Below are 26216 nucleotides of genomic sequence, written 5' to 3'. Positions count from 1 at the left end.
ACTGGTAGAAATCAAAGCGGGTGGACAAGGTAACTATGTACAAGGCTTCTAACTTTCAGTCCACGAACAACGCTATCCTGGGAAAGTTGGTCAACAATATCGATAGAAATTTCACGTATGCTTCGCACTGTCAAATCCAATGCGCACTCCCATTCTTCTGATGGCTCTTACAGTCTATTATCAAGCACTTTTTTGCCTCACCAGATGCACATTTCTTTACCTTGTCCACGATGACGATGAAAATATTCACTTGCGATCCCTCATCAAGCATCCAAGCTCATCCTTCTCTACGCTCCTGTTGGGTTCGTATCATGGCTGACTGTGTTCAGCCAGGTATAAGGATCCCACAGCCATCCTCCTAGGCCATTGTGTTATCGTGGGATGACCGGGTTTCGTCAAAGTACATACATACCAACGCTCTTTCTGACATGCATTAGGGCTGAGTCAGAAACTGGGATACCGAGTTAACTAACTTCCGTGCTCATTCCCACGAGGTGCCATGACGGTTGAAAGTATCACCAAACTCCCCTCCTGTGCAGTAAGACGGAAGACCCAGAATATTCAACGCCTTTCAATTGATGTATAATCAGTTTTGGTGGAGAATATTTCGTGATGGCCGTTCGGAGTTCGCTTTGAGGGCGCGGATGGAAGAAGGCAGCAACCCTGGAGAAAGAATATATAAATGCCTTCAAACACTCGGATACGAATCCATCAATAGCACATCAGCAAAACCACAGTCAATTTCACCTCTCCTATCAGCTTAAATAGGTGCAACTATCTCGCACTTCATAGAAGTCAAAATGCCTACCATTGAAGCAAACATCGCGACTGCTGCGCTCACTTCTCCTACCAAGGCCAATGGCAGCGGTTATCCTAGCCTTCCTACCACCACTTATCCGAATCAACGAGCTGCCTTCCCCTACGTGGACCCGAGCAGGGTCGGCACCGAGCTTGCGGAAGCCTTTAAAGTCCTTCCCTTCGAACGGAACGTGCTGAAGCTCCTGGCGCACGCAGACGGGTTCTTCCCTCCCATCTCCAGACTCCTGGGCACCGTCTTCCGCTCCACTCGAGAGCTTCCCACGCTGGAATGGCAGTTGGTTGTTCTGCGAACAGCTGCGCTCATTGGCGCACATTATGTCTTTGAGATCAACACCCCAGTCGCGCTAGTCAACGGCATGCCCAACGCCAAACGTCTCTTGATCGCATTCGGCAAAGTCGACAACACGGAGTATTTTACTACGCGCGACCAGATACTCCTGCGATACGTCGAGGAGCTCGTCCGCACCAAAACCGTCACTGATGCGACACTCGAGGATCTGAAAGCCAACTTCTCTACTCGTGAGGTTATGGAGGTCATTGTCATTGTGGGGCTGTACAGCATCTTCGGGAGTGTGGCCAATGTCAGCCGCATTGATGAAGACCCAGAAATTCCCGACCTGATGGAGTCCTTGACCAACCTCACTGGCCAAAAGGACCGTGGAGAGTAGTAACTGCAGGGGATCCTGGCGAGGGTCACAGTTTGTGGTACCTACATAGAACATAGTACAGAGATGCAGACGAGGTGAATTAACTACATTACTAAATACTGAATTTCCTAACGTGCTTCTCCCTATAATTCGGCTAGTGAACAGGCTAGTTAGTTAATTAGGTTGGCGGCTCTACACTTTAACCTAACTAGAAGCTAGTGATAGTTAACTTTGCGCCTAAAAACGCTTTATTCTTACTCCGTTCTTACTTTTACAGCTCTCGCCTATCCAATGGTTATAGATAGATAGCAAGTCTCCTTGAGGGACGCCAAATGAGAGTCTGACTGCAATAAGGGACGTCTGACACGATGGACACGGCTAGGGACCCCCCAGGGATCTCCACTCCCACCAACACTCTATCTCTTAACGACTCAACGCAGATCTGATAGAAGGATGTAATGGCTCAGAAAGCAGGACTGCAGCGATGGGCTGGATCGATGACGTGAACACGCTCGCATCTAGGGAATCAGCAACTGCTCGACCTCGCGAGGATACATTAGATCTGTCGAAGGGATGCCGAGGGGATGCCGATGAGATGATGAAGGATGGCTTATTTTGAGACATGGGCTGGAATAGTAAGATTTCGCTATCCCATCTCACTTACATGTATCCTGCGTTCTGCATGCGGGATTCAGGCTGTCGCTGGCCGTGCAGGCATCGCTATCCCACCATTTCATGACTGCATCGCCATCCCATCAGCCACCAATATAACTAGTTAATCTTGTTACTAAGCTGACTAGCCAACTGTCAAAATATAGAGCTTAGTTAGCTTCCATCCGTTTTAAAGCTTAAAATCTCTATATAACTTACTATATAAGCTTGATAACTATTATTAATAATATACCCACTAGTCACACACATCCCTACACTTTAGTTAACCAATCATCTTAACCTTTTGCCTTTGTCCAACCTCGAGCTTTTAAATGTATTCTTTTCTTGCGCAGAAGAGCAGCTATGTTCAGAACTATCTATAAACCCCGTCCTCAACTTTTTACACAGGCCTCGCCTACAAAAAAGACTTAATTTGCAATTCACATTATTCTCACCCGATCACTCCTAACTAGAGGATAGCTATTTACGTCCATGGAACGCCCAAAAGCCTTGTTTCATTGCTCCCACCCTGGATGTAACCGAAGCTATCAACGCAAGGAGCATTTAACGCGCCATGCTACTGCAAGCCACTATCGAGCAACCGTAGTGGAGTGTCCATTTTGCCCGAACCACCGTGTATTTGCAAGAAAGTAATGACCCCCTCTTCCAATCCCCGGGTGATAAAAGCGGTAACACTGAATGCTTTGTTCTAACTACTATTAGCGATACTTTGCGTCACCATGTCCGGCTTCATCACCAGGAAGAACATCTGGCCCCTCAGCGCGCAATTAGTGCCTGCGATTACTGCCGATCACGAAAGTCCCGATGCAAGGGGATCGGTCCTTGCGAGGCGTGCACTGAGCGTGGTATTTTGTGTTCTCTGACATGGTCTTCACAGCATCAGGACAGACGGCTAGTCGATACTCGTGAAATAGATGCAACAGGAAATCCACATCTATTCAAACAAACTACATCGAAGCCCGATAACTATCTTGATGATAGCCCGGTGCATGCTATCCCCTACGTTGAAGCATATTTTGACAAATTTCACCCCAGCTGGCCGTTCTTGCACAGAGCAACTTTTGATCCGGCTTATGAGCCCCCCATTCTATTACAGTCTGTCTTAATGATAGGCCTGTGGGTGGCCGGGGGCCGAAAATTGCAACACGCAGCGATCGAACTGCACGAGAAACTGACGACGACCATTCACTCGCAACGGGTAAGCCAGCTGCCGTATTGCCATCCTCTTACTGGAATGATCGTGCTCCTAAACTATTTCTAATATTAGCACAAATGGGGAATACCCGCCACGAACCATGAGACGAAACCCTCGTGGCCAATCGCCACATACCAGGGTATCCTCCTACAGATCATCTTCGCCCTTTTGAGAGATGGCCAGAGCCCCCTGCTTACCCGCAAACTTCCCGAGGTACCTGCCGCATTACTCACCTCGCTTGTGCATACTTGCCTCCACCAGGGGTTGTTCTCTTATCCGAGTATTATCGCCCAGTTCAAACCGGGTGACGAACCTGACGTTTTCATCTGGCTTGGGATCGAAGAGGTAAAACGGTTTGCTCTTGCGCTTTACAAAATATCTAAGATATACTATACACTAGGCGATAAAATCCACGATCATGGTCTAGAAGCTCATCAACTGAGGGAGAAACAGCCAAATAATTGTTCCAGCAATGCTCCAAACAGAGTCCTTTCTCTGACAGACCTACAGTTTGGAGTACCTGACAGTGATAGCCTATGGAATGCTACTTCTAATTTAGCAGCAACGCTAGCAGCCAGAGGAGTAGAAGTCAACTCAGCGACTTATAACGATAAGAACATGGAGGCGAATTGGATTTCAAACATAGCACAGCCCCTACAAAGGATTGATGTCGCACTTTTTTGGCTATGACAGCATGCCTCAATTACATCATCCGATATTCGTCCTTCGTGACAATGATTGCTAACGACGCATGGGCGGATGAGCCCATCCTTAGCTAACTAGCTAAGTTGTTGCTACAATGTCTCTTAACTACTTGAAAACGGGATCTGGAGGCCGGAAGAATGGCCGATAATCTATGTCTTCAACCTGGAACCCTTGCGGCACCCTTGCAGAACCCTTGCGGAACCCTTTCTCTTCAATCCTACATGGTTTTTCATGCATTAGTTAATCCTCCGAATTAATTTGAAACTACATCGAACTCGGGGCCGCCGTTGAATAGTACTGGTTACCTGACCTAGGCAATGCATATTCACAGCGTGTATGTAATATTTTACGAGCTCTTAGCCATTAGTTACTTAACTTGGCCTAGCTGCCATTATCGTATCTCTTTATACTGCTTGATCACAAACCCACCCAAGTACCTAGGTAGTTGGGATCCTGGTATCTGATATAGTTATTACTAATTTTCTACGCCCCGGGCAGTGGATACATCAACGCGGTACCCTTGTTTATGGATTCAGTCAGTGCATATTTAATGTGTTGTACTTCCTCCCTACTTCCTTCTGTGGAATTACTTTTTTAGTTTGAGACCTCCGGGACAAGACCAAGATGATATCTCAGGGGCAGGCTCAGTGGACTATTGACAACGAAGAAGATTGGTCTATAATATCTGACCCTATGTCGAGGAAGAGAATTCAAAATCGCTTGGCTCAGAGGAACCATCGTCAGTGCTCAAACATCAAGAACTAATATAATGCTTATCCAGCTGATTTTGAAAGGGAAAAAAATTAAAAACCGATTAGAGGAACTTGAGCATCAAGTAGCCGCCTCTGCAGCTTCCACAGCACACATATCGGCGCACACGGACGAAATTTCCGCCTTGGATACCTTTGTCACCACGGGAAACAATCCTTCCCAGCAACCCTTTGTTCCAGACATAGACAGCTATCTATCATGTCACCATGACTATGGGATAGGTTGCTCTCAGGCAGATGCCGCACAGAGCTCCCACCTTGTGAAATACCCTACATTCAAATCCAGGGCTCATGAAGGTATTGTTTCACAGAACGCAGGTATGAAATTCTGAAACTCAAGGAATATTTTGTATGACTAATTTCTGTGGCTCCTAGATATTGGAAGTAGGTCCCAGATTCATATCAATGGTACAAACTCCCCAGAAGCTCTAGGAGCTGGAATGGCCAATTCAAGTACGTGCTTTTGTCTTTTAATTTAAAATCTCATCTAATCCCTATTTCTCTATAATGTATTCAACTTCAATCTAGTTAATGTTGAATTGTCCATGTGCAACACTGCTCTAACAGCTAGCTTATCGACATAGATCACGACGTTGAGCCATGGAATCAATGGAGCACCTCGGAGTGTATAGATTCAAAGACCTTATCTAACCCGAAGACCTATGGCCGAGAGGACCGGAGATATGTTGCAGACACAAGCTTGTTAGCTGCCAGCGATCAGAACATCAACCCACCAAATTTACTCACGCCTCAAGATATGCTTGACGACCTTCTCTCATCAAGTGTTCCCATGCAAACAGGGAGATATGAACTTTCCGGAAGCATTCAGAGGCCTTTGGAAGGAACCACGAATCAAAGCAACCGCAACCAAACAACGCCCCTGGTGCAACTTGAGAAGGCTCTCCAATTGATATATGGTTGTGGCTTCAAGAGCCTTGATGATCTAATTATACAGTACTATACCTGTGATTTGAGTGGTTATCCGCATTTTGAATCCATCCGGCAGTTGAGCCGGGCTCGCAATCTTCCAGTGCTGCTAGCATACATCTATAATAACTCCACCAAATGGACCGCATGGGAGACCAAACGATATAAAGAAGAGATAGTTCGAGAAGCAGAAGAAATTCTCATGGCAGAACGGGTACAGCTTCTACAACATCAACATCTTCAAAGGCTTTTGCGACAAAGAAATGTGGAAGATACAATACAGCAAATCATTCAGGATGAGGTGAGCCCTTGAATTATTACAGAGATAAAGTAAGCTTGCTCATTACTAACTGTATTTGTGAATTTAGAGTCCGAATATATGGAGCCTGGTTACATCTCTTACTATAGATAGCCACCCACCCTTACATACTGGGCGCTCATCGGCCCTCACCGTCATGGCGATTCTTGGATTTAATACCCATACAACCACTACTGGGGTCTGATTATATGAATGGGATAAAATACGGTTTCTAGGCTTTTTATGTTTAATGAATAGATCAAGTGATTTTTTATAGTCTCTCACGTTAGAATATCTCTCTATAACTACAAGAAGACTTTGGAACAAAGTCAGAGAAAACATACTGCCTGTTTATGTAAGACAAAAGGGTCAATGGGAGGTGCCCCTAGCAAATATATCACCCAATTCCCTCGCCGAAACGGTTGGGTCGACGTGTCACACGAGCACATCAATGGAAAGCAGGTAGGCTTTAGTGTTGGAGACTTTGTGACGTGGGAATTAAATTAGCAAATTGACTTAATGAGGGCAATATTGGTGCCAAATACGAGAGAGAAAATAGGGAAAGAAGAATTATGTATGCCTTTGGAGAACTTTATTCTTGTCTTGGTTCGAGTGAGGTTTTGCTTCAAATTAAGCTGCCATAATTTCCTTGAAGCTGGCAGCGTCTCCATCCCAAGCGCATAAAATCTATGCACAACGGTGTTAATGAAACAATGCCTTGGATATTCTACCTCCAATCGATCCGACGGGGATGCTGGCTCCTGGGAATAAGGATAAACTGGTTGGCTGGGAATGGTTCATAATGCGAAGCATCTGCGGCTGCTGACGTCTCAAAGGGGCAAAGAAATAAGCTATAAATTTATTAACGCTACCAAACTCAATGCTTCCCATCGAATATCCGTGCTGCCGCCGCGCTGTTGCTTCCAGGTGCATACTGAGGCGGAGCAAACTTTGGTTCCTTGCCGTAAGGAGAAAATACCCGGAAATGAGAGGCTAGGCAAACAGATAACTAGCTCTATAATGGAGGCAGCTATTCAATACACTCCAATATCTACTATTAGTATACTGTATATAGATTCCAGTGCATTCTTATTGGAAGCTATAGAAGCGCTTGGATATCCGCATGCGAAGCCCACCTATCCGGAAACTCTTGTCCTTATTGGACAGTGGTGTAGATCATAGCGTAATCAAGCTCTCGGAGACGGGAAGCTAAAAGTCTTTAGCCGCCAGAGTTCAGCTAACCAGTAATAACTTTTGAGCGGGGAAAGGCTAACGTCCCGTCGTCCAATATATTTCTATTTTCACTCTGCTCCCTTTCAGAAGGCCCCAGAGGTTAGCGATAGATAAAATTTAGATCTTTATTGAATAATAAGACTAATAATAGTACTTATTTTAGAACTACATTTTTCTAGGCTATTTTGTTAGTTAATTTAGTAGGTAGTACTAGGTAGTTCTAAAGCCTACATTGCTCCTTTGTCATATAGTCAACATAACTGCCTATAGAATGTCGTAGCGTTACTTAGTCAGCTTTGCTGACTAAGCTGGTTGATTATCGCCAGATTAGTAAGGTATCGCCAGGTGATTAAAAAAGGAGGTTTAGTCATTTATGCCAAGGCGCTTATACATAATTCAGCAAGGAGCCAATTAGAGAGCTATATTTCAACCAATAATATTTTTTATACAGATCCACAGTTCTGAAATTCTTGAACCTCTTTTTGGGATACAATTGATTCTCAGAGCAAAGCGAAGACAATAAATAGTTAAATAGTCGCTATCATCCGCTGTAGAGGCTTTTATACGCGAGGATCCTGCAAATTAATTTCAGCAAGGCGAGTACGGAGTACTGAGAACTGCTTTTGCAGGCGGCTTGTTCATGCATAACTAACTATGCACTGTGCGACTGTGTCACAAGTCGCCGCTGGCCAGCCAACAACCCTGACGCTGCATTTGGGCCCCTTGGTATCGTCGCTACCAGCTTGAAGAGCAGTAATCACTGACTACTCTTAGATGGTTCATCCTATTTCTCTCTGCACACGGAGTGCAGGGTGCAGAGCAAGGAATGCTTGATAACTTCTGGCAGAGGCTTTCTTCAATCAGCCAAATGTCCAGCTGGCGTCCGTGGCTTCGATAGTTAGGCTTGTCCGGGAAACGAAACGCCACAAGCGTTCCCGCCAGGGGGCCGCTCCTTGCACAAGCTGGCCTGAGTCCTGAAGCGCATATGGCTATGATTACACGTCGGTGGGCGCACACAGGATATATAAAGAGGCCGTGCCTGGCTTGAGATTCCACGGAATGCGACCCTCATTCCGTCATTCACTTTCTCACGGGCTCCCTCTTTTCGATTCGAGAACGACCAGTAACCATAGTCATACAGCTATATAGTTCTAGCATCTTAAACATGTTCAGGCTGGGAAGCATTGCTGCCAGGCTTCGCTGCCGGCCTTCTTTCTCTTGTGTCCTCCAGCAAGGGTCACAGCAAACCCAGCTGCAGAAGAGCGCCGGCTTCTCCTCGGCGGCTTCACTACATCAGAATCAGAAGGCAGCCAGCGAGAGCGAGAGCGTATGGGGTTTAAAGAAGAACAACCCCGATTACTGGGAAGGGTACCTGTCCACACGTCCATCGTATGGCGATGAATTTTACAACCGCATATACAAATACCATGCCTCGCACGCCGGGTCATCGCCAGCCTCGTTCTCAGTCGCACATGACGTCGGCGCCGGACCAGGCCAGGTATCAGCCCAGCTCGCCCGCAGATACTCCCATGTTGTCGTGAGCGACGTCTGCGAGAACCACCTCGAGTATGCCCGCCACTATCTCTCTGCGGACGCCGGCCTGCCGCCGTCGCAGTTCACATACTCCGTCTCAACAGGCGAAGAACTGGGTGCCAAATTCCCGCGTGCGTCCGCAGACCTCATCGTCTGCCCCCTGATGTTCCCGTTGATGGACCGAGACGCTGCCCTGGAGAGCTTCCAATCCCTTCTCAAGCCCAACGGGACGCTCGCTGTCTGGTTCTACAGCCGAGCTCACTTCTCAGAGCCAGAGTATGCGCAAACATGCCAGCCCCTGCTAGACCGGATCATCAACAACCATTACGCCCGGGAGATCCAGGGCAACGGGCCAGAACACTCGGCCAAATGGAAGCCTGTAGCAGACTCGATAGCAAGCTGGCTGGACGACATCCCCTTTGTAGACGGCCAATGGCACTCCGTCGAACGGTGGAAGTGGAATAGCAGCTGGACGAACATGGGATTCTTTACACAGGATGCATGCGACTTCAAGCTGGAGCCGACGAGCAGTGTAGGGGAGAAGGACAAGGTCATTAAAATCGAGGACAGGGGTCTCTGGCGGAAGGATTGGGACGCCGGCCAGCTTCGCAAGTTCGTGCGCCATCTCTGCCCCTTCAGAGACCTGGATGAGAAGCCGACGGAGCAGACATGGACGGAGCTGACCAAGGCGATGGGCGGCGCCCAAGCCAAAAGAGCCTTTTCGTGGCCACTGGTGCTTATTCTCGCATCCAGAAAGTGATAGCAGTTACCGAAACTCTCCTAGTCAGCCTCAATATTCCCCGTAGATCTGGTTATCGGGAAGTAACTGGTTAGTCAAGCTCGCTGTAGTCAACCGTTTACTTACTGCCTATGTTCTAGTTAGTTATATCGACGAAATGACAAAATTCAACCAAAACATCATTATTATCGTCATCATCAACAATCAATCAGGACTCTATAAAAAGCCACGGCGCTGGCTAGCGGTAGTCAACAACCATGCTCGTGCCCATAGTTACGGGATCAATGGCTGCGCAGCGGAGCGGGCCGTCCATGCCATTGGCAGCCTGGTACAGTGGTCGGTTCTATGCTGGACTGCTGTGCTACCCCTGAACGCGCATTTGGCCCCCTCATTACATCGACTAGGATGCACTACTCGCTAGAGCTGAACACATTCATAGCAAGAGGGGGTAGAGATGCAGCTCCTAGTCGCTGAGAGTGGCACGTCTACGGAGGTCTCGGAATGCTCTATATTACACCACACCCCTGCGCGATTCGTCTAAGATGTTTTGATACCCACGCTGGATCTCGCTCTGTTGGCGACCCCAGACATAGGGTACTCCGATCAAGGGACGCCCTCCCATACATATGCGGCCAAGACTCTATCATCTACGGCTATCAGGGGTAATCGAAGTGTTTGACTTTGGCTGGCCATGGCCGACTTGAGTGGACACCATTCATGCATTGCCTGCAAAGAGGAGAGACGTACGCTGCCCTTCTGAGGTCACAAAGACATGCTTGGCCTTTTCTTCACACTTGCAGCTCGCAGCTTGCCTTAACTACATCGCATATGCCTAGTCAGCCTATATTGCGAAGGTTAAGGGGAGCACGCTGGGATTCTAGATGCTGGTTTCCGGATGCACTCTACCTATCGGACCTCGACTAGGGACTACCAGGCTACTGCGCTACGCTCTACGCAGCTCCCAGCTGTACCTCCCGCGGCCTCCTCTGAGCGCTCAAAGATAACCCAGCAACCTTCGTTGATTCGGTTAACCACTAGACTCCATGTCCGGCTGTTCGTTATTTCATGCAAGGGTACGGACAGCAATCGAGAATGCTATGGAAATAGGTTCCCCTCAGAAGCCTGTCCAACCTTCCACCAATTTCTTACTATATCACCATGGCCGGCCCCCTTTGATCGACGACGACAACAGACGTACGGAACCCAGAGTCCGTGAAGTAGCCTCTCATTTGACGTCCCCTTTATTCTGTGGCATTGCTCGTGTTAACGATCTCTAAAGCAACTTAATATCAGTCGAGTACTATGGAATTCTACACCGAATGGCCCCAGTTGGGTGCGATTCTGATACTTTCGTTCCTCGTATCCATATTCCTGATCTACCGGGTGTTCCTATCGCCCTTATCCAAAGTTCCGGCGGCACATCCCCTAGCTCCTATTACTGGGGCCTGGATCAAATGGCACAGATGGCGTGGCACCTCTTACGAAGCCATAGCGGCAGCCTTTGAACGATGCGGTCCGTATATTCGTCTTGGGCCTTCTGAAATTGCGACCAACTGCAAAGAAGGGTTTGACAGCGCTTATGGAGTTGGCAAGAGGAATTTCGACAAGGCATCTGTCTATGACTATTTTGTGCATTTTGGGTAAAGATACTATACTACAGAGGCAACAATGTGGTTATGCAAGGAATACGATCAATAAGCTAACCATCTCTAGAACTCCGGCTGTGTTTACTTCGAAGATGGCCAACCAACATAGCCTTATTAGAGGTCGGATGGCGTCCGTATATACAAAGACACATGTACAGTCTTGTCCTCATACGCGAGCTATACTTAAGACTGTGTTATTGGAGCGATTGATACCATTATTCGACCAAGCATCGCAGACCGTCTCTGGGGCCGTGGATGTCCTCCCACTGTCCTATGCATATGCGTTCGACTTCTTGTCCGCCTTTGTATTTGGGCTGCCAGAAGGGGATAGACTACTTGAGGACCTAGAGAATAGGGAAGAAAAGCTTAGCCTATACTACACCGTCTTCATGTCGAATGCCCCGATCCTGTTGGGTGAATTCAAATGGATCACTAGGGTATTAATAACCTTTGGAGTTCATTTGCTTCCAAAGGACCTTTCACAACTGAGACAGCGTAGTGAGGATTGGACAAGCCAGAAGGTGAAGCGGGTTGAGCAGAGAATCCAGGCGCACTATGCTCAGGGTGAGCCATGGGAGCTAGGGAACCTCCCTATCCTCTATAGTGCTCTTAGGAGCAGCGTTGCTAGAGAAGCTGGTGTTGAGGAGACGTTTACTCCTAAGGGCAAACAATTGTTGGAGCTAACCAGCGAATGCCTCGATCAAGTAGGTAAGGTATTGCCCAGTTACACTCATATTGCTGAAAGCTGTATGCTAACAGTATCAAAATTTCCATCCAGGTCCCACGACAGATGTTAATGGTATGTATATACCACCCAAGGAAGCCTTATGCAAGAAAAATGCTCACTTCTACGTTTTAGCCATGGTATTGACATACCTACTCTATCAGCTTTCTCGTCACCCTACCCATCAGGATGAGCTTCATCGCGAACTTTGCTCTTTACCAAGTCCGTTCTACTTGGATACAAATGAAAAGTGGTCACAACATGGGCTACCATCTGCAGGAGACCTACAGCGTCTACCATTCTTAAATGCGATTATCCAGGAAGGCCTCAGGTTACGAAATACTCCCCCCGGGATGGATTCTCGGGTAACGCCTCAGCAACGTCTATCTGACTTTGGCCCATATAAAAATCTGCCACCTGGTATTCGTGTCGGTGCTTATGTCCACCTAATTCATCGTAGCAATGAATATTTCCATGACCCTCTTGCCTGGGACCCCTACCGTTGGCTCACCAAGAACGGTCAGGGCCAATCCATGGGAGCCAAAAGACAAGTCCTTCTCGCCTTTAGTGGTGGTAGTAGGACATGTATTGGCCAGCACCTTGCGCTGGAATGTAAGTGGTGCCCTGACTCCATACTCGCTATGTTTATGATAGCCTAATCGCTGACTGCCCCTAGTGATCCGAAATGCTATAGCGGCCGTGTACACAAACTATAGAACCACGGTTTATGATGAAAGGGAATACCCCGGGGACAAAGGATTCCTAAGCGGTGATCTGAAAAAAGAAAAGCTCTGGATACGGTTCCAAAGGATAGTACCACGAAGTGATGAATAAGGCTGAAGTTGGTAGAAGATATGGCCCTTCCGCATACAAGCCTTTAAGTATTGAAATCAAGTATTGTTACACTACAAATATATGCTCTAGAGGAAGACACTTTATCAAATCCTTACAGTTTTGCTGCTAACTTTTTCTCGGCTATGAGCTTGTGAGAGGTGGATATATGGTATCATTATCAAAATAGTACAAGAGAAGTCTAGGTATATATCTTACACGGCACCAAAAGGCATAAATCCGCGTCAAAAACAAGTAATAATACATCCGCTTTATTTTGCGAGGAAGGCTTGGAAAGCCTTATGATCGATAACAACATTGCCAACTGCCTTTAGGCGTTTCCTGCCTTCTTTTTGCTTCTCTAGAAGTTTCTTCCGTCGCGTGATATCACTGGCATGAAGTTTGGCTAGTACATCTTTCCTGTACGGCTTGATCGTCTCTCTTGCCAAGACATTACGCCCAACGGCAGCCTGGATAATAACTTCAAACATCTGCCGCTCAACGTGTTCTTTGAATTTAGTCACCCATTGACGGCCAAGTCGGTTGGCCTGGCTTGAGTGGACGATGCGCGAGACGGCATCAACTGGGGTCTTATTGACAAGCAATTGAAGCTTGACAACGTTACTTTTTCTCCACTCAGATTCCTCATAGTCTATGCTGGCATAGCCCTTGGTTGAACCCTTGAGCTTACCAAAGAAATCATCGACTAGTTGTGCGAGTGGGAGCTGGTATTTGAGGATAACTTGGGTGGCAGTAAAGAACTCCATGCTGACCTGTTCACCACGGTTGGCCTCGCACAGCTCCATGACGCGACCAAGATATTCTTCCGGGAAAGTTATGGTGGCCAAAACATATGGCTCTTGTAGTTCAGCGACTTTGACGCGGAGGGTATCTTCGTCAGGGAAGTGGCTTGGGTTGGAGAAGATTGTCTCCTTGCCATCCTTCCATATCACTTTGCATGGCACCGTTGGTGGCGTAAGGATGATGCTCGCACCGTGTTCCTGACGAAGACGGTCTTCGAAGACAGAGCAGTGTAGCGTCCCTAGGAATCCCAGACGAAAGCCTGCACCAAGGGCTTCGGATGATTCCTTTTGCATGGTGACACTTCTGTCGTTCAATAGCAGCTGGTTGATACTCTCTTCGAGATGGTGAAAGTCATTGGAGTCTACGGGGTAAGCTGCAACGAACACCATGGACTTAGGCTCTTCAAAACCTGGTAGAGGTTCGACCTGGTTCTCGTACCCGACTTTTGTGAAGGTATCACCAATCTTTGCCTCCTGACTTCGTTTCATGCCAGGATTAAAGTAGATGTAGCCCACTTGTCCGGCTCTTAGGACAGTCTGTGGGGTTTGATTTGGGTACATGATTCCAACTTCGCCAACAGTGTACTTCAGGCCGGTAGCAAAAGAGACGAGTTGGTCGCCAGCCTTAACCTCTCCATCAAAAACCCGAGTAAGAATGATTACTCCTTTGTAGCTAGAGTACCAGGAGTCAACTAGGAGCAGCCTAGGGGGCTTCGTAATATCACCAACAGGACTAACCGACGCTGTTAGCTGAAAGTAGCTTTTGGTAAGAATGTGCATTAACGTATGAGAACTTACGCCGGGATACTCTCAACAATCGCAGGCAACAGCTCCTGGACATTCAAACCAGTCTTCGCAGAAACCCTAACAGCTTTGTCCACGTCCAGTTCAAACGAGGTTTTCATCTGCTCTAAAGCTCGCTCTGGGTCGGCAGATGGAAGGTCGACTTTGTTGATAACTGGCACCAACGTCAACCCCTGGGCAAATGCAAGGTAGAAATTGGCAACCGTCTGCGCCTGGATTCCCTGACTTGCATCAACAAGAAGTAATGCTCCACCGCAGCTGGCATAACTGCGAGAGACCTCTGTTCGAAAGTCGACGTGTCCGGGAGTATCGATGAGATGGAGCAGATAGTCTTCCCCTTTGTAATTATATAGCATCGTGCACGTCTGCGCCTTGACTGTAATCCCTCTCTCACGTTCAACGTCCAGCTTGTCGAGTACCTGCTTGTTCTCTCCTGGTTTGATCGTGCCTGTCAGTTCGAGCAGTCGGTCTGACAGGGTGCTTTTGCCATGGTCAACATGAGCCACAATGCAAAAGTTGCGGTATCGTTCAATGGGAATGGCATCTATCCGCTCCTCTACGGGTGAAAGAGGCTTGTTCGACTGTCGAGACCGGAACACTGGCGCATTGTGGAACAACCGTGGAAATGATGGTGGTTTATAGCTGGATTTATAGCTGGAGGTAGGCAAGGGTAGTCGAGGGTAGGAGAGCGGTGGCCGCCGCAGGGTAGCTGTGGTCAGCCATCTGGCCGGTTGCAGACATCCTCGCATCGGAATCCTATCCGCATTGAAGAAATATCTGACTTCCAGAGGGTTGTCTTTAGTCGTGGTATGGTCAATTCTTCGTTCTTTGGCATACAATTTTTTGTACCTGGAGGTTAGATTTTCCGCTGCCGATGGCCGTATTCCGGCGTGCAAGCCTAGATAGATCTCAGGCTAGCTACCATATCATCGTCAAGAGGATAAAATAAACCTCAAGGGTGCGAGGGATGAATGCCTTGGGCCTGCTCTACGGCTGTCCCTGTAGTTGAGCTGGCCGTGGAGCCGTAGTATAGCAAAGCACTCATAACAACTGTGTTCAGCCAAATCATACAGTCGCAAGACGATCGCAGCAGTAAGCCTGATAGATCTCTAGTTCTATTGAAATCATAACCTAGTCGAGGTCGGCAGCGGCTGATGGTTATATTTGGAATCGTTATTAGGACTTCGTAGGTGTAGGTGCGGTTGTAGTTGTAGTTTTAGTGACATCTTGACTAGCAACGACGTTCAACAGACAACAACATCTCCGCGTAGAACGCACGAAGAACAACGACAGACAAAAAGCAACACACGCACGCTCTACTTCAAAATGGCACCGGAAAAAGAGAAGTCGAAAGTACATAAACTGTCTTTGAAAGGTAACACTGGCCAGATACTCGAGATGGCTTGCGGATGAAGCTCTAACCGCCTCTTCCACCCCTCCAGGCTCTGCAAAGCTGGTCTCCGAATTTGTACGTGAACTTCACTTCTCTACGCTCTCTGCTGCCAGATACTGACTATTACTTTTGTGTTGTGCAGTTTGAATACTCCATTCACTCCATCCTGTGGGTTTACATCCTTCCACCACATACTTTTCCGTGGCTGACTAGACATTGTCTATAAGTTTCCAACGCGGCGTATACCCAGCAGATGACTTCACAGCGTGAGTGACTGGTTTCTGGCATAATCCTCGTCATGGACTCGTTGACAACCTCCCAGAGTTAAGAAATATGGCCTCAACATGCTCGGTTCGCATGCCCTTTCGCTCTACGATAACCCGTCCCGCATAGACTAATCCCAGTTGTTCGTACGCTCTAGTGTCCGCGGACGACCAGGTCAAGGCGTATATTAAGAAGATAATGTCACAGCTGAACAAGTGGATGCTGGGAGGCAAGATATCTAAGCTTGTTATCGTCATAACGGACAAGGACACCGGAGAACACGTCGAGAGATGGCAGTTCGATGTGAGCAGCCAGATATCCTACAGACAAGCCTCTACCTGCGGTGCTAACCTGTGGCTCTAAGGTCGAAATATTTAAACACTCAAAGAGCAAGTCTGCCAAAAAGGCGGCTGATAATGAAAATGCCAATCCCGGGTAACACTTCACCTGAGCCAGTGTACCAGCCTTGTCTGGGATTTTACCTGCTAACCCGTTTTTAGGACGCAACCCGGCAGCTCTGCACCGGCTGAAAAGTCTGAAAAAGAGATACAAGATGAGATTCAGGCTATATTCCGCCAAATCACAGCCTCTGTCACCTTTCTACCAATGCTGGATGGAAACTGTACGTTTAACGTACTAGTCTACGCTGATGCCGACTCCGAAGTGCCTCTGGAATGGGGCGACAGTGACGCCAAAGAGATTGAGAACGGAGAGAAAGTCCAGTTGCGCAGTTTCAGCACGAGCAACCATCGTGTTGACACCATGGTTAGCTACAGGTATGTTGGGTGGTACCCTCGAGTGACTCTATTCTCTGCCTCCAGGCCTAACCTTTTGTATAGACTAGCAGAGTAGCACATTGATCTATGTGATCTATATAATTTATATCATAATGTTCAATTGCTAGACTCATGCAGCAACACAAGCTATGACAATCAGATAGTAAATGACATTTTGGGGCCAGAAATAAGCGACCCAGATCGCCGTTAACACAGGCATATTTTCTGGCAAGCACCCAAAAAAATAAACCATTGAACATGAGTTCTCACTCTTCCAAGTAACAAGGATATAATGCCACCAAAGAAAAGTAGCCGTCTGCGATTTAAGTAGCTGTTGGCGCGTAGAGATCATAATAAAAAGACAAAAAAGAAATGCCCACACACGGATTCGAACCGTGGATCTCGTCATTACTAGTGACGCGCTTTACCAACTAAGCCATATGGGCTAATTGTTCAGAGTTTGCAAGATGTGTCATTAAGTCGTAATAGCGGGTCGTCGATAAAATAAAAACTACCCTCGTTCCTGTCACTAGTATAGTTACCTACCTAGTTACCTACCTAAGGTACATATTATCATTATTATTATGGTGAATCCCGGATGGCTCAGCACAAACCATGTTAGAGACTTGTAGAGGAGGAGAAGGTTGCTATATGTATATTTGGTAACTACGTAGGTACCTAGGTAGGTATAACTACTGAACGTTGTTATCATACAAGGGGTGAGAGGTGAGGCCCTACGAGCTGTACAGAACGTGGTAAACAAGGCTTGGGAGGTAGGATTACTCAAGATGTCGATCATATTAGCATCTATAATAATAACAATAGAGTAATAGTAGTACACACGCCGATCGGAACACCTGTTATTCTAATGGGATGCAGTGCCTCCACTCCTCCGCCCAGACGCCATGGACTGAATAAAGAATGCAGTAAAAGGGAGACCATTAAACATGTGTATGTGGGGGTTGAAAATAAAGAACAGGGGTATTGGTAGAGTTCAAATGGGAAGTAAATGAGGGGGAAGTATACAGATGTAGAAGAAAAAGCAGCGCTTTGCAAAGTTAAATCGATGAACAATGAGAAAAGGGGGGAATGATAGACGGTAGCGTAGGAAAAAGACATGTCTTAGGTATCCAAAACTCCATGAGGGGAAACAAACAGAGAAAGAAAGGACATTTGCCGCCGCCTTTCTAGAAATGTAAGATGAAGAGCGCAGATGAGATGGACCCTGTCAAAATTGCAATACACCATGAACAAAAGGAAAGGCGTATAGAGCGTCGGCCGGAAATGAGATGAGAAAAAGGCAAAAGACAGAAGGGCTGGGTTAGTCCAGAGGGTCATGCCTAAAGGTGCATTCGTCTCCCTTTATACATTTGCCCTCCTTCCAGTACCGGCAGGGGACCAAGCCTGCTTTAGGCTGTTCACCAGTTAGTTGATATCGCTATCGCCATACAAACCATAGGAGAATAGGATAAACTTACGTGTTTCTTGATCTTTGCGCGCTTGTTGTAGTCGTAGGAATCATCGCCCTCGTAGCTGCGCTTGTTATCCCCATCCTCATAAAAGGTCTGGTTGTATGATTGTGAATCTGTATTTTGGCCCTGGTTCTGCGGCTGTTGCTGCTGCTGTTGCTGTAATTGCCCAGCTGGATTCGAAAGCTGAGAAAGAAGAGCAGCTAGATTAGGGGCCTGAGGGGTAGCTACTTGAGGAAAAGCAGTAACCTGTTGCATTTGTTTCTGGGCATTCATCACTGCCAGCAGCTTCTGGAAGTCCAGACCTTGTGCACCGGGGACCTGCCCTGGCTGGGAAGTCTGTTGCAACTGAGGCACCTGTGTGTTGGCTGTGAATTGGGCAAGCGTTTGTTGTAGATCAGGAACATTAGGAGGCAGAGTGGATTGTTGTTGTACCGGCTGTGGCTGCTGGTTTTGTTGGAGAATTTTTAATAACGACGATATCTCCACGGGAGCCGGGTTAGTTGGCTGGGTTCCAGGAGTAGCTTGGGGTGCCGCCTGGACTGGGGGCGAGCGGGAATCAAAGTATCGCTGCGACCGGGCTTTGACAAAGTGATCTGGTTCTCCGAAGGGTACGAGAGGGCTATAAGGCTCATCGTCATTGTCCGGTGGTGGAGGCTCTTTGGGGGTATTTGGAACTTCGGATGGAGAAGTATAGAAAACACTAAGAGTAGTGGCCTCTCGCTGGTCCTGGGCCACTTTCTCAGGGCTATCTGCATCCTTGGAACCGCCAGTCTTAGTAAAGTTCCTTTCCCGGTCTTCTTCCAGAAGATCACTGAAATCGATGGTTGATAGGGCCGTATATGGTGCTAAACTCTCTTCGTTCCAGCCCTCGTCCTCGTCATCAAGGTCATCCAAGCCATGGTGAAGCTTAAGCGTCCTTCCCTCCCCAGCGACATCGCCAACATCACGCATCATACTGTCGTCATAGCCAATCTCTTCCTCAGGATCATGTGTGAACAATCGCACTTCTGTGAGACTGCTATCTGGCTTCCAGGTGACTCGAAGTTTCCTCCGTTCTTCTTTTCGAAGCCGCTTCTTGCGTTCTTCATCAGTTTCAGGCGGGGTGTCTTCTTCCAATTTCGATGGACTACGCTCTCGGGGTTTATTCAGATTAGCCATAGTCTCAGAGAACGAAAATGCAGGCTTTGCTACCGGCGGAGCGGCCGGCTGAGTCGTCGTCTTCGTCTCAGAAGCAACACTACTAAATGTTAATAAGGTTAATTAATTGGTACAATGATTATGGTGGAGATTAGATGTAGGGCATAACATACGTTGGCTTGTCCTTTGCTGCTGCAGCCGCTGCAGCACGAGCAGCATTTGACGTCCCAGGTTTCTTTGACGCTGACATCAAGCTGCTGAAAAGACTCGGTGTCGGCTTAGGTATGACAATATTTGCTTTAGGTTTAGCGGACGCCTGGGAAGCGCCATTAGTAGTTGATTTGGCATCCTTTCCGGCTGCAGGAAATTTCTTAACCGCCGCGGCGGCGGCCCCAGGAACAGCTCGAGTGGTGCCCTTCGCAAATGAGGGAGATACCACCCGTTTTGTCAACGTTGCGCTGCTGTCGTCTTCCCTGGCGCGCTTACTACCGATAACAGATTGAGACGAGTTATTCGTCCCTTCTCGCAGCTTTCCTGATTGAGACGTTGATGACCCTGAAGAACCACCGTCCTTGGCTGAAGACTTCGCTGCTTCGGCTTTCTTCTTGGTAGCAGCCGCAGCATTGTCCATAATGGACTGGGCTAGCTCCTTGATTGTGGTTCCCCCTTTTTTTATGAATCGAGAGAGAATCTTATCGTTTTTTGTTTTTTCCAGCATTGCAAGGTCCATTGTGATAAATTTGCCCATTAACTATTATGCGTGTTAGTCTGACTGTAACTATTTTGCTTTATAAACGTAGGTAAAGGATACCTTCAAAATGTTGACCGTTAGGGGGCCGTCACTATCTGCCGCAGTATGACGATCCAGCAGGAAAGAGTAGAATGCCGCAACAATACTAGGGTGTTCGCCGAATCTATACTTTATATATAAGTATTCAAGAGCATTATATTAAGTAGTGATTAAAACTCCCCCTAGCGTGGAAAAAGCTAGCAGAGAAGTAGTTTTCGACATCAAGGGGACGAGAAGGGGAAGTTTATCGGGTAATAGCATTGTCAGCGTCAGCAGGAGAGCTCCCTCCAGAGAGAGAGACACACTTGGGCTTGCAGGGCCTATGTCTATTTCAAAAGGCCAGGGCATGCTGAGCAAATTACCACGTAGGCATTCGCCGTATGCAGCAGATGATCTTGCCTCTTATTAATCGAGGAATTGGCCACTGCTTCTAGCTCTTGGTGAAACAAGGCATATATGGTGCTGGAATCTCCCAGGTGCCCTCTTAACATGGCTACATAGAAATGCTATCCACTGACTCAAGCTTCTACAGGGGAACATAGGGGAAGCTAAATAGGAGAAAAAGTTGAAGACGTACCTTCTGACATATGACGGGTGACCAAACTCCAGGGTATTATTAATGATCAAGTCTAGCAATCGTCTCTGGAGAATCACCTCCTTTTTGAGAGACGGGATTTTTCCTTCAAGGTTCTGATTTTCTGCAGCTTTGAGGGCCTCGCTACGAGCCTTCCAAGTATCACGCACCCCCTTAACAAGGTCTGAGAACAGGATCATAGAATTCCTTACATCGGCCGCTTTTGCGTGTCGATTTCGTGGAGCCCAAACGACCTTGATGGTGTCATACCTAGTCTTACCTTCAACATCGTCTGGTTGCACCTCGGGGAGAGGGGAAGGCTCGGCTGGCGGTTCTTCTATCTCGAGGCCATCGTCTGACTCGTCGCTGCTGTAGTCACTTGAAGACTCGCTCTGAGTTTGATTGACCGGCTGCTGTACGGCTGGTTTAGAAATGAATTTGGTCAAGAGAGTTTGCCCTTTTTGATCGACGCCTTTCTTTTTTCGAGGCTTAGCAGTAGTGGAGGGTTTCGGAAGAATTGCCTGAAGACCTGGAAAGGGCGTTAGTGTGACGGGAAGTTGAAAATAAAAGGCTGTAAAATATTTACCATTAGAATAGATGGCAGGAGCAGGGCCAACAGGCCCTGTCGAACCGTGAGATATCACAGTTTGAAGCCCATTCGCTATTTGTAAGTTGTTGGTTCTAGAATCATGGTTAAAATGGATTTGGGCGGGATGATCGGCGAGAGGGGGACTGACTTGAGAGTTGCCGGCCGCTCTAGCTCTGCAGGATTGATTGCATATAGCTGTTGAGGCTGTTGCTGCTGCTGTTGCTGCTGCTGTTGGTCGGGTGCGGAGAGGAAGTGAGGGTCGATGGTATTGTGATACGGGGAATGGGAGTGTCGGGAGGTGAAGTCTCCCGAAAAATTCGCTGGAGCCCCATGCTATAAAAGATATCAGTCAGTTGGATGTTTCCAATGCACGTAGGTCAAGTCCGGGGTATTACCTGAAGTCCCAGCTGTAAAGTACTTGGTACTAAATATGAGGACTGCTGCTGTCGATCGAGAGTGTTCGCTGCAACAGGAGAAGGTTGAGCCACTCGCTGTGTCGGTACATTTGCAGAATGCTGATCATATGCGTTGTGTTGCTGGACTTGCTGCTGGGTTGTGTAGAAGGTCTGCGGGTCATATGTGTAGGTATGGTATGAGGAAGCCGCCTGCGTGGCATCGAAGGTGGGAGTTTGTTGTGTATGGTAGGGCGACACTCGATATGGACTCGACATAGAGAACTGCTGCTGTGAGTCGAGAGCTAGAGGCTGTTGCTGTATTGGCGTTTGCTGCCATGACTGTAACTGTTGTGGCTGTTGTTGTGGTTGGGGCTGCTGTTGCTGCTGTTGATGTTGCTGCGGCGGCGGTTGCTGGTGCGGTTGGGGCTGTTGCTGCTGCTGCTGCTGTTGAGGTTGCGTCTGCTGAGGAATGGCATAGATACTCTGGTTTGTCTGAGGAGAAGGTGAATGGGGGCTAGGGCGGAACACAGGATGATCCCACCCAATGCCGAATGGCTGGTCGTTTGGCTGGCCAGTCCCATATAGAGCACTCATCCCGCCCCAAAACTCGCCATGGAAATGGCCTACACCCGGATCCGACGGCGGCGGCGGATTGGGATCCGTGGTTGAATCCATGGTCGTTCAAATATCACAGGCCGCAGCTCGAAATATAGAAAACCGAACTATATTTGCGGCGAAAAGTAAATAAAGTAAAAAAGGTCGCCGGCAGGTACAGGTCACGTGTTTTGCTGGGGCGGTATAAAGTTGTGGCTGCTTTAATGCTGACAAAAATATAGTTAGCCCGATTTGGCTAGCATAAGTGGCGTCGTGCCAGGATCACGTAAGCTTTCCGCTGCCGCTTTTTTGCCTGTACTGAAGAGAGCGGCTCTTTTTCTTAACGCAGCGTTGTGTATAAAAAGGCTGGGGATGCGGTTGTGCGCGCACGATGCTCTGGAACCATTTGCCAGGTCGAGAGCAGAGAAGCCAGGAGAGAGTCTGAGCCGCTGGGCATGAACCGTCTCCCTTTTCCCCCGGAGCCTTCTTGTTGCCGTGTGGTGACGCTCGGGGTGCCGTCTTTATAGAGATCCCAGGGCTGTCTTTTTTTTTGGCCCTCAAAAAACAAAGAGAATCCCCCTTTTTCGCGCAATTTTAATATACCCAACTCCAAAATGGTCAGAGGCAAAACGAGAGAAAGAAAAAGACAAGGAAAAAAGAAGAAGAGTACACGATCTTAGGTTGCTGGTCGTAAATGCAGCAGTAAAACAGTTGCCTTCTCTCAGTAACCCCGTCTCTCCAAAACCAATAACCTGCTCTCTGTTAACTTTGTTTTTTAGCGCCAGATGTGTAGTACGGAAGTATCCTTCACAGACAACTATTTTTCAGCAATAGAATAATTCGGTCGTAGGCGCCGGCGCGTGGCGGACGGGTGGAAGGAGGTCGTATGATATTACTCTGAGGCTGGTGGCATAGCGACCTTCTTTACGGTGGCGCGGTATGCGATGGCACAAAAGACAAGACAAGCAATGTACAAGAACGAAGCCACCAAGCAAGGTAACGCTGAAAGGCGCCCTGATGAGTTGGAGGTGGTTGGCGATGCAGAGGAGGTTGGAGTTGACGTTGAGGAAAAAGGCGACGTTCAGGGTTTTGACCCTTTTGTTAGGCGTTTCGAAGCTTACGTGATCACATCATGTGGTTTCGGTCCGTTTTTTACCCTTTATCACGTGGATAATGCTTACGTAAGTCGACTACGAGCTTCTTCCTTCCAGGTTGTCAAGATAACCAAAGCTGCGATGGCATCCAAAGGAATCATTCACGGATTGATATATTACGAGTGCAGTGACGGCGCAGAGCGGGTCGATACGCACAGTGGACCAGTTTAGCTTACGCTGCATGGACACATCCAGTGAAGAACCCGCCCAGTTAAGTAACTTGTTTTACTGGACATATACAACATAAGCGATAAACTAGATGCTACAATGGCATCTAGCCCCCTCTCCCTCCGGCAGCGGCAGATTGGTACGTTCTCAATATCCATTATTACCACCTAGGATAGAACGCTGACCTGCTCCAAAAGCTGCAATTGAACACATATTAAACCTGAACCATGAAATCCCACCTCAGAATGAGCTCCAAGGAGACTCCGCCGCAGGGAAAAATGGTCTTATACCTCGAGCTGCTCCCCTACTAAATGAAGACGGCGACCCAGTCTGGAAGATACTTGTCTTTGATAATCTCGGGCGTGATGTCATTAGCAGTGTCCTTCGGGTGAACGACCTTCGAAGCTGGGGTGTTACCATCCATCTGTTTGTGCTTTTTTGCCCCTAAATACGCTTTGTTACCATGGCTAACCACCAAATAGTAATCTGAACTCCCGGCGCTACCCTATTCCAGATGTGCCTGTTATATACTTGGTTGAGCCAACCGTTGAAAACATCAAAATTATCACCTCAGACCTATCCAAGGGTCTCTACTCCCCCGCATACGTGAACTTCCTCTCTTCTGTTCCCCGACCTATCCTCGAAGACTTTGCTGCTGAAATTGCCTCTACTGGAACAGCAGATAAAGTGGCCCAGATATATGATCAATATTTAAATTTCACAGTTGCAGAGCCGGAACTGTTCAGTTTAGGCATGGGGAAGGATACATACTGGAAAATAAATAGCGCAGCTACCAAGGATGAAGAGCTGGACACTGTTGTGGACCGAATTGTCAGTGGTCTGTTCAGTGTCAGCGTCACGATGGGTAGGTGATGCACCCCTCAATCCGTGGCTAAGGTTGTTACTAACAATCTCTCATCCAGGATCTATACCCATTATCAGATGCCCAAAGGGTGGAGCCGCTGAGCTTATAGCCGCAAAACTTGATCGCAAACTCCGAGACCATATATTAAACTCCAAAGACAACTTATTTTCTGGTGGTTCTCAAAGACAAGGCGCTACATTACCCTCTAGCAGGCCTGTTCTGATAATCGTCGATCGAAATGTTGACCTTGTCCCAATGCTTTCTCACTCATGGACATACCAGTCCCTTATTCACGACGTTCTGAAAATGCATCTGAACCGCATAACTGTACAGTCACCCATTGATGAGTCTGACCTAAGTAAAGGGACAACGACAAAATCGTATGATTTAAATGTCAATGACTTCTTCTGGAACCGGAATGCAGGGGTGCCTTTTCCTCAGGTTGCTGAAGACATTGATGCGGAGTTAACACGGTATAAAGATGACGCTAACGAAATCACGAAGAAAACAGGGGCATCTTCGATTGAGGACCTCAATATTGATGCGGGTGCGTCTGCCCAGCACCTCAAGACCGCTATCACACTGCTCCCTGAACTACGTGAGCGGAAAGCCCTTCTTGATATGCACATGAACATCGCGACTGCCTTACTTAAAGGCATCAAAGACCGCCAGCTCGACAACTTCTTTCAGCTTGAAGAAAATATCAACAAGCAAAACAAAACGCAGATGCTGGAGATAATATCAGATACTGAGCGTGGAAATAACCCAGTTGACAAATTGAGATTATTCATCATCTGGTTCTTGAGCACAGAGTCAGACCTGTCCCGTGCCGAACTGAACCGTTTTGAAGAAGCGTTGAAACAGGCTGGATGTACCGAGCTCAGTCCTATAGCGTATGTGAAGCGCGTACGAGAAATCACGCGAATGACAATGATGTCGACGTCGACGTCAGCCGCACCTCAGCAGCCATCTTCCGACCTTTTCCGTGGCTTTTCCTCTCTCTCGAACCGGTTGACGGACCGCATCACAGCCGGGGCCCTTGGCGCGAACTTCGACTCGCTTATATCAGGCGTCAAAAACTTCCTTCCAGCCAACAAAGATCTAACCATTACGAAGATTACCGAATCAATCATGGATCCGTCAGCGGCATCCAGCTCAACCATTGCACTCACAGAGAATTACCTTTACTTTGATCCACGGAGCGCCAATGCCCGGGGTGCCATGCCGCCTTCAATCGCATCCACTCGCAATGCCCAGTCTAGTGGATCTGCTACGAGCGGGACAAGTGCAACCTTTGGACAAAGACGTCAGGCGTTCAACGAAGGTATTGTTTTCACTGTCGGCGGGGGCAGTATGGACGAGTACGGTAATTTGCAGGACTGGGTGCATCGGACTGGGGGCGGACAAGCTGGTGCCGGAGTTTCTGTCGGAGGAAGCGGAGCGAGTGCTGGTGTCGGTGGCACAACTAACACTTCCGGGCTTGGCCCAGGCAGACGAGTTGTATACGGCAGTACCGATTTGTTGAATGCTGATGACTTTTTGACTGAGGCCCTTGGGAAGCTTGGGCATGAGAGTTGATAAACAGTGTCAAAGAGTTTAAGCACAGCTTTAATGATAATAGTCAATATATTCTCTTACGAGCTAACTTTTGGCAGACAGACCATATAATCAATATGCATGCGATGCGTCCTTTCACCCC

The 26216-nt window shown here is 47.8% G+C and overlaps 10 protein-coding genes and 1 non-coding gene across 11 annotated transcripts; 8 read left to right on the top strand and 3 right to left on the bottom strand.

The window, feature by feature from the left end:
- Positions 1-800: 800 nt before the first annotated feature.
- On the top strand, positions 801-1487 carry MGYG_02586 (hypothetical protein; the record flags this gene model as incomplete). Its single annotated transcript, XM_003175009.1, has 2 exons — positions 801-1018; positions 1040-1487. The coding sequence occupies 2 exons, from the start codon at positions 801-803 to the stop codon at positions 1485-1487; spliced, it is 666 nt and encodes a 221-aa protein (XP_003175057.1).
- Positions 1488-2857: 1370 nt separating this feature from the next.
- Positions 2858-4023, top strand: MGYG_02585 (hypothetical protein; the record flags this gene model as incomplete). The annotated part of the gene is made up of 3 exons (XM_003175008.1): positions 2858-2983; positions 3016-3336; positions 3406-4023. 3 exons carry the CDS (start codon positions 2858-2860, stop codon positions 4021-4023), a joined length of 1065 nt encoding a protein of 354 aa, XP_003175056.1.
- Positions 4024-4662: 639 nt separating this feature from the next.
- On the top strand, positions 4663-6238 carry MGYG_02584 (hypothetical protein; the record flags this gene model as incomplete). Its single annotated transcript, XM_003175007.1, has 5 exons — positions 4663-4777; positions 4857-5126; positions 5184-5261; positions 5393-6036; positions 6104-6238. The coding sequence occupies 5 exons, from the start codon at positions 4663-4665 to the stop codon at positions 6236-6238; spliced, it is 1242 nt and encodes a 413-aa protein (XP_003175055.1).
- Positions 6239-8431: 2193 nt separating this feature from the next.
- On the top strand, positions 8432-9559 carry MGYG_02583 (hypothetical protein; the record flags this gene model as incomplete). The annotated part of the gene is made up of 1 exon (XM_003175006.1): positions 8432-9559. The coding sequence occupies one exon, from the start codon at positions 8432-8434 to the stop codon at positions 9557-9559; it is 1128 nt and encodes a 375-aa protein (XP_003175054.1).
- A 1281-nt stretch (positions 9560-10840) lies between these two features.
- On the top strand, positions 10841-12742 carry MGYG_02582 (hypothetical protein; the record flags this gene model as incomplete). The annotated part of the gene is made up of 4 exons (XM_003175005.1): positions 10841-11178; positions 11252-11888; positions 12019-12520; positions 12585-12742. 4 exons carry the CDS (start codon positions 10841-10843, stop codon positions 12740-12742), a joined length of 1635 nt encoding a protein of 544 aa, XP_003175053.1.
- Positions 12743-13011: 269 nt separating this feature from the next.
- Positions 13012-15095, bottom strand: MGYG_02581 (GTP-binding protein GUF1; the record flags this gene model as incomplete). Its single annotated transcript, XM_003175004.1, has 2 exons — positions 13012-14275; positions 14341-15095. 2 exons carry the CDS (start codon positions 15093-15095, stop codon positions 13012-13014), a joined length of 2019 nt encoding a protein of 672 aa, XP_003175052.1.
- Positions 15096-15672: 577 nt separating this feature from the next.
- On the top strand, positions 15673-16855 carry MGYG_02580 (mitotic spindle checkpoint component mad2; the record flags this gene model as incomplete). The annotated part of the gene is made up of 8 exons (XM_003175003.1): positions 15673-15721; positions 15789-15814; positions 15882-15907; positions 15967-16005; positions 16062-16090; positions 16161-16306; positions 16368-16438; positions 16504-16855. 8 exons carry the CDS (start codon positions 15673-15675, stop codon positions 16853-16855), a joined length of 738 nt encoding a protein of 245 aa, XP_003175051.1.
- A 297-nt stretch (positions 16856-17152) lies between these two features.
- MGYG_10530 lies at positions 17153-17225 on the bottom strand. Its single transcript has one exon. It is a non-coding gene; the product is annotated as a tRNA-Thr (tRNA).
- An 875-nt stretch (positions 17226-18100) lies between these two features.
- On the bottom strand, positions 18101-22411 carry MGYG_02579 (C-x8-C-x5-C-x3-H type zinc finger protein; the record flags this gene model as incomplete). The annotated part of the gene is made up of 7 exons (XM_003175002.1): positions 18101-18217; positions 18258-19491; positions 19562-20054; positions 20676-20704; positions 20756-20936; positions 21033-21374; positions 21760-22411. 7 exons carry the CDS (start codon positions 22409-22411, stop codon positions 18101-18103), a joined length of 3048 nt encoding a protein of 1015 aa, XP_003175050.1.
- Positions 22412-23274: 863 nt separating this feature from the next.
- On the top strand, positions 23275-23655 carry MGYG_02578 (hypothetical protein; the record flags this gene model as incomplete). The annotated part of the gene is made up of 2 exons (XM_003175001.1): positions 23275-23511; positions 23542-23655. 2 exons carry the CDS (start codon positions 23275-23277, stop codon positions 23653-23655), a joined length of 351 nt encoding a protein of 116 aa, XP_003175049.1.
- Positions 23656-23751: 96 nt separating this feature from the next.
- On the top strand, positions 23752-26095 carry MGYG_02577 (SLY1; the record flags this gene model as incomplete). The annotated part of the gene is made up of 4 exons (XM_003175000.1): positions 23752-23791; positions 23850-24078; positions 24135-24517; positions 24576-26095. The coding sequence occupies 4 exons, from the start codon at positions 23752-23754 to the stop codon at positions 26093-26095; spliced, it is 2172 nt and encodes a 723-aa protein (XP_003175048.1).
- Between the last annotated feature and the right edge of the window lie 121 nt (positions 26096-26216).

This window comes from Nannizzia gypsea, genomic scaffold, assembly GCF_000150975.2.
Source record: "Nannizzia gypsea CBS 118893 supercont1.2 genomic scaffold, whole genome shotgun sequence".
In the NCBI taxonomy this organism is placed as follows: Eukaryota; Fungi; Ascomycota; class Eurotiomycetes; order Onygenales; family Arthrodermataceae; genus Nannizzia; species Nannizzia gypsea.
Note: the sequence above shows the minus strand (reverse complement) of the source record. Positions and strands in the feature narration are given on the sequence as shown.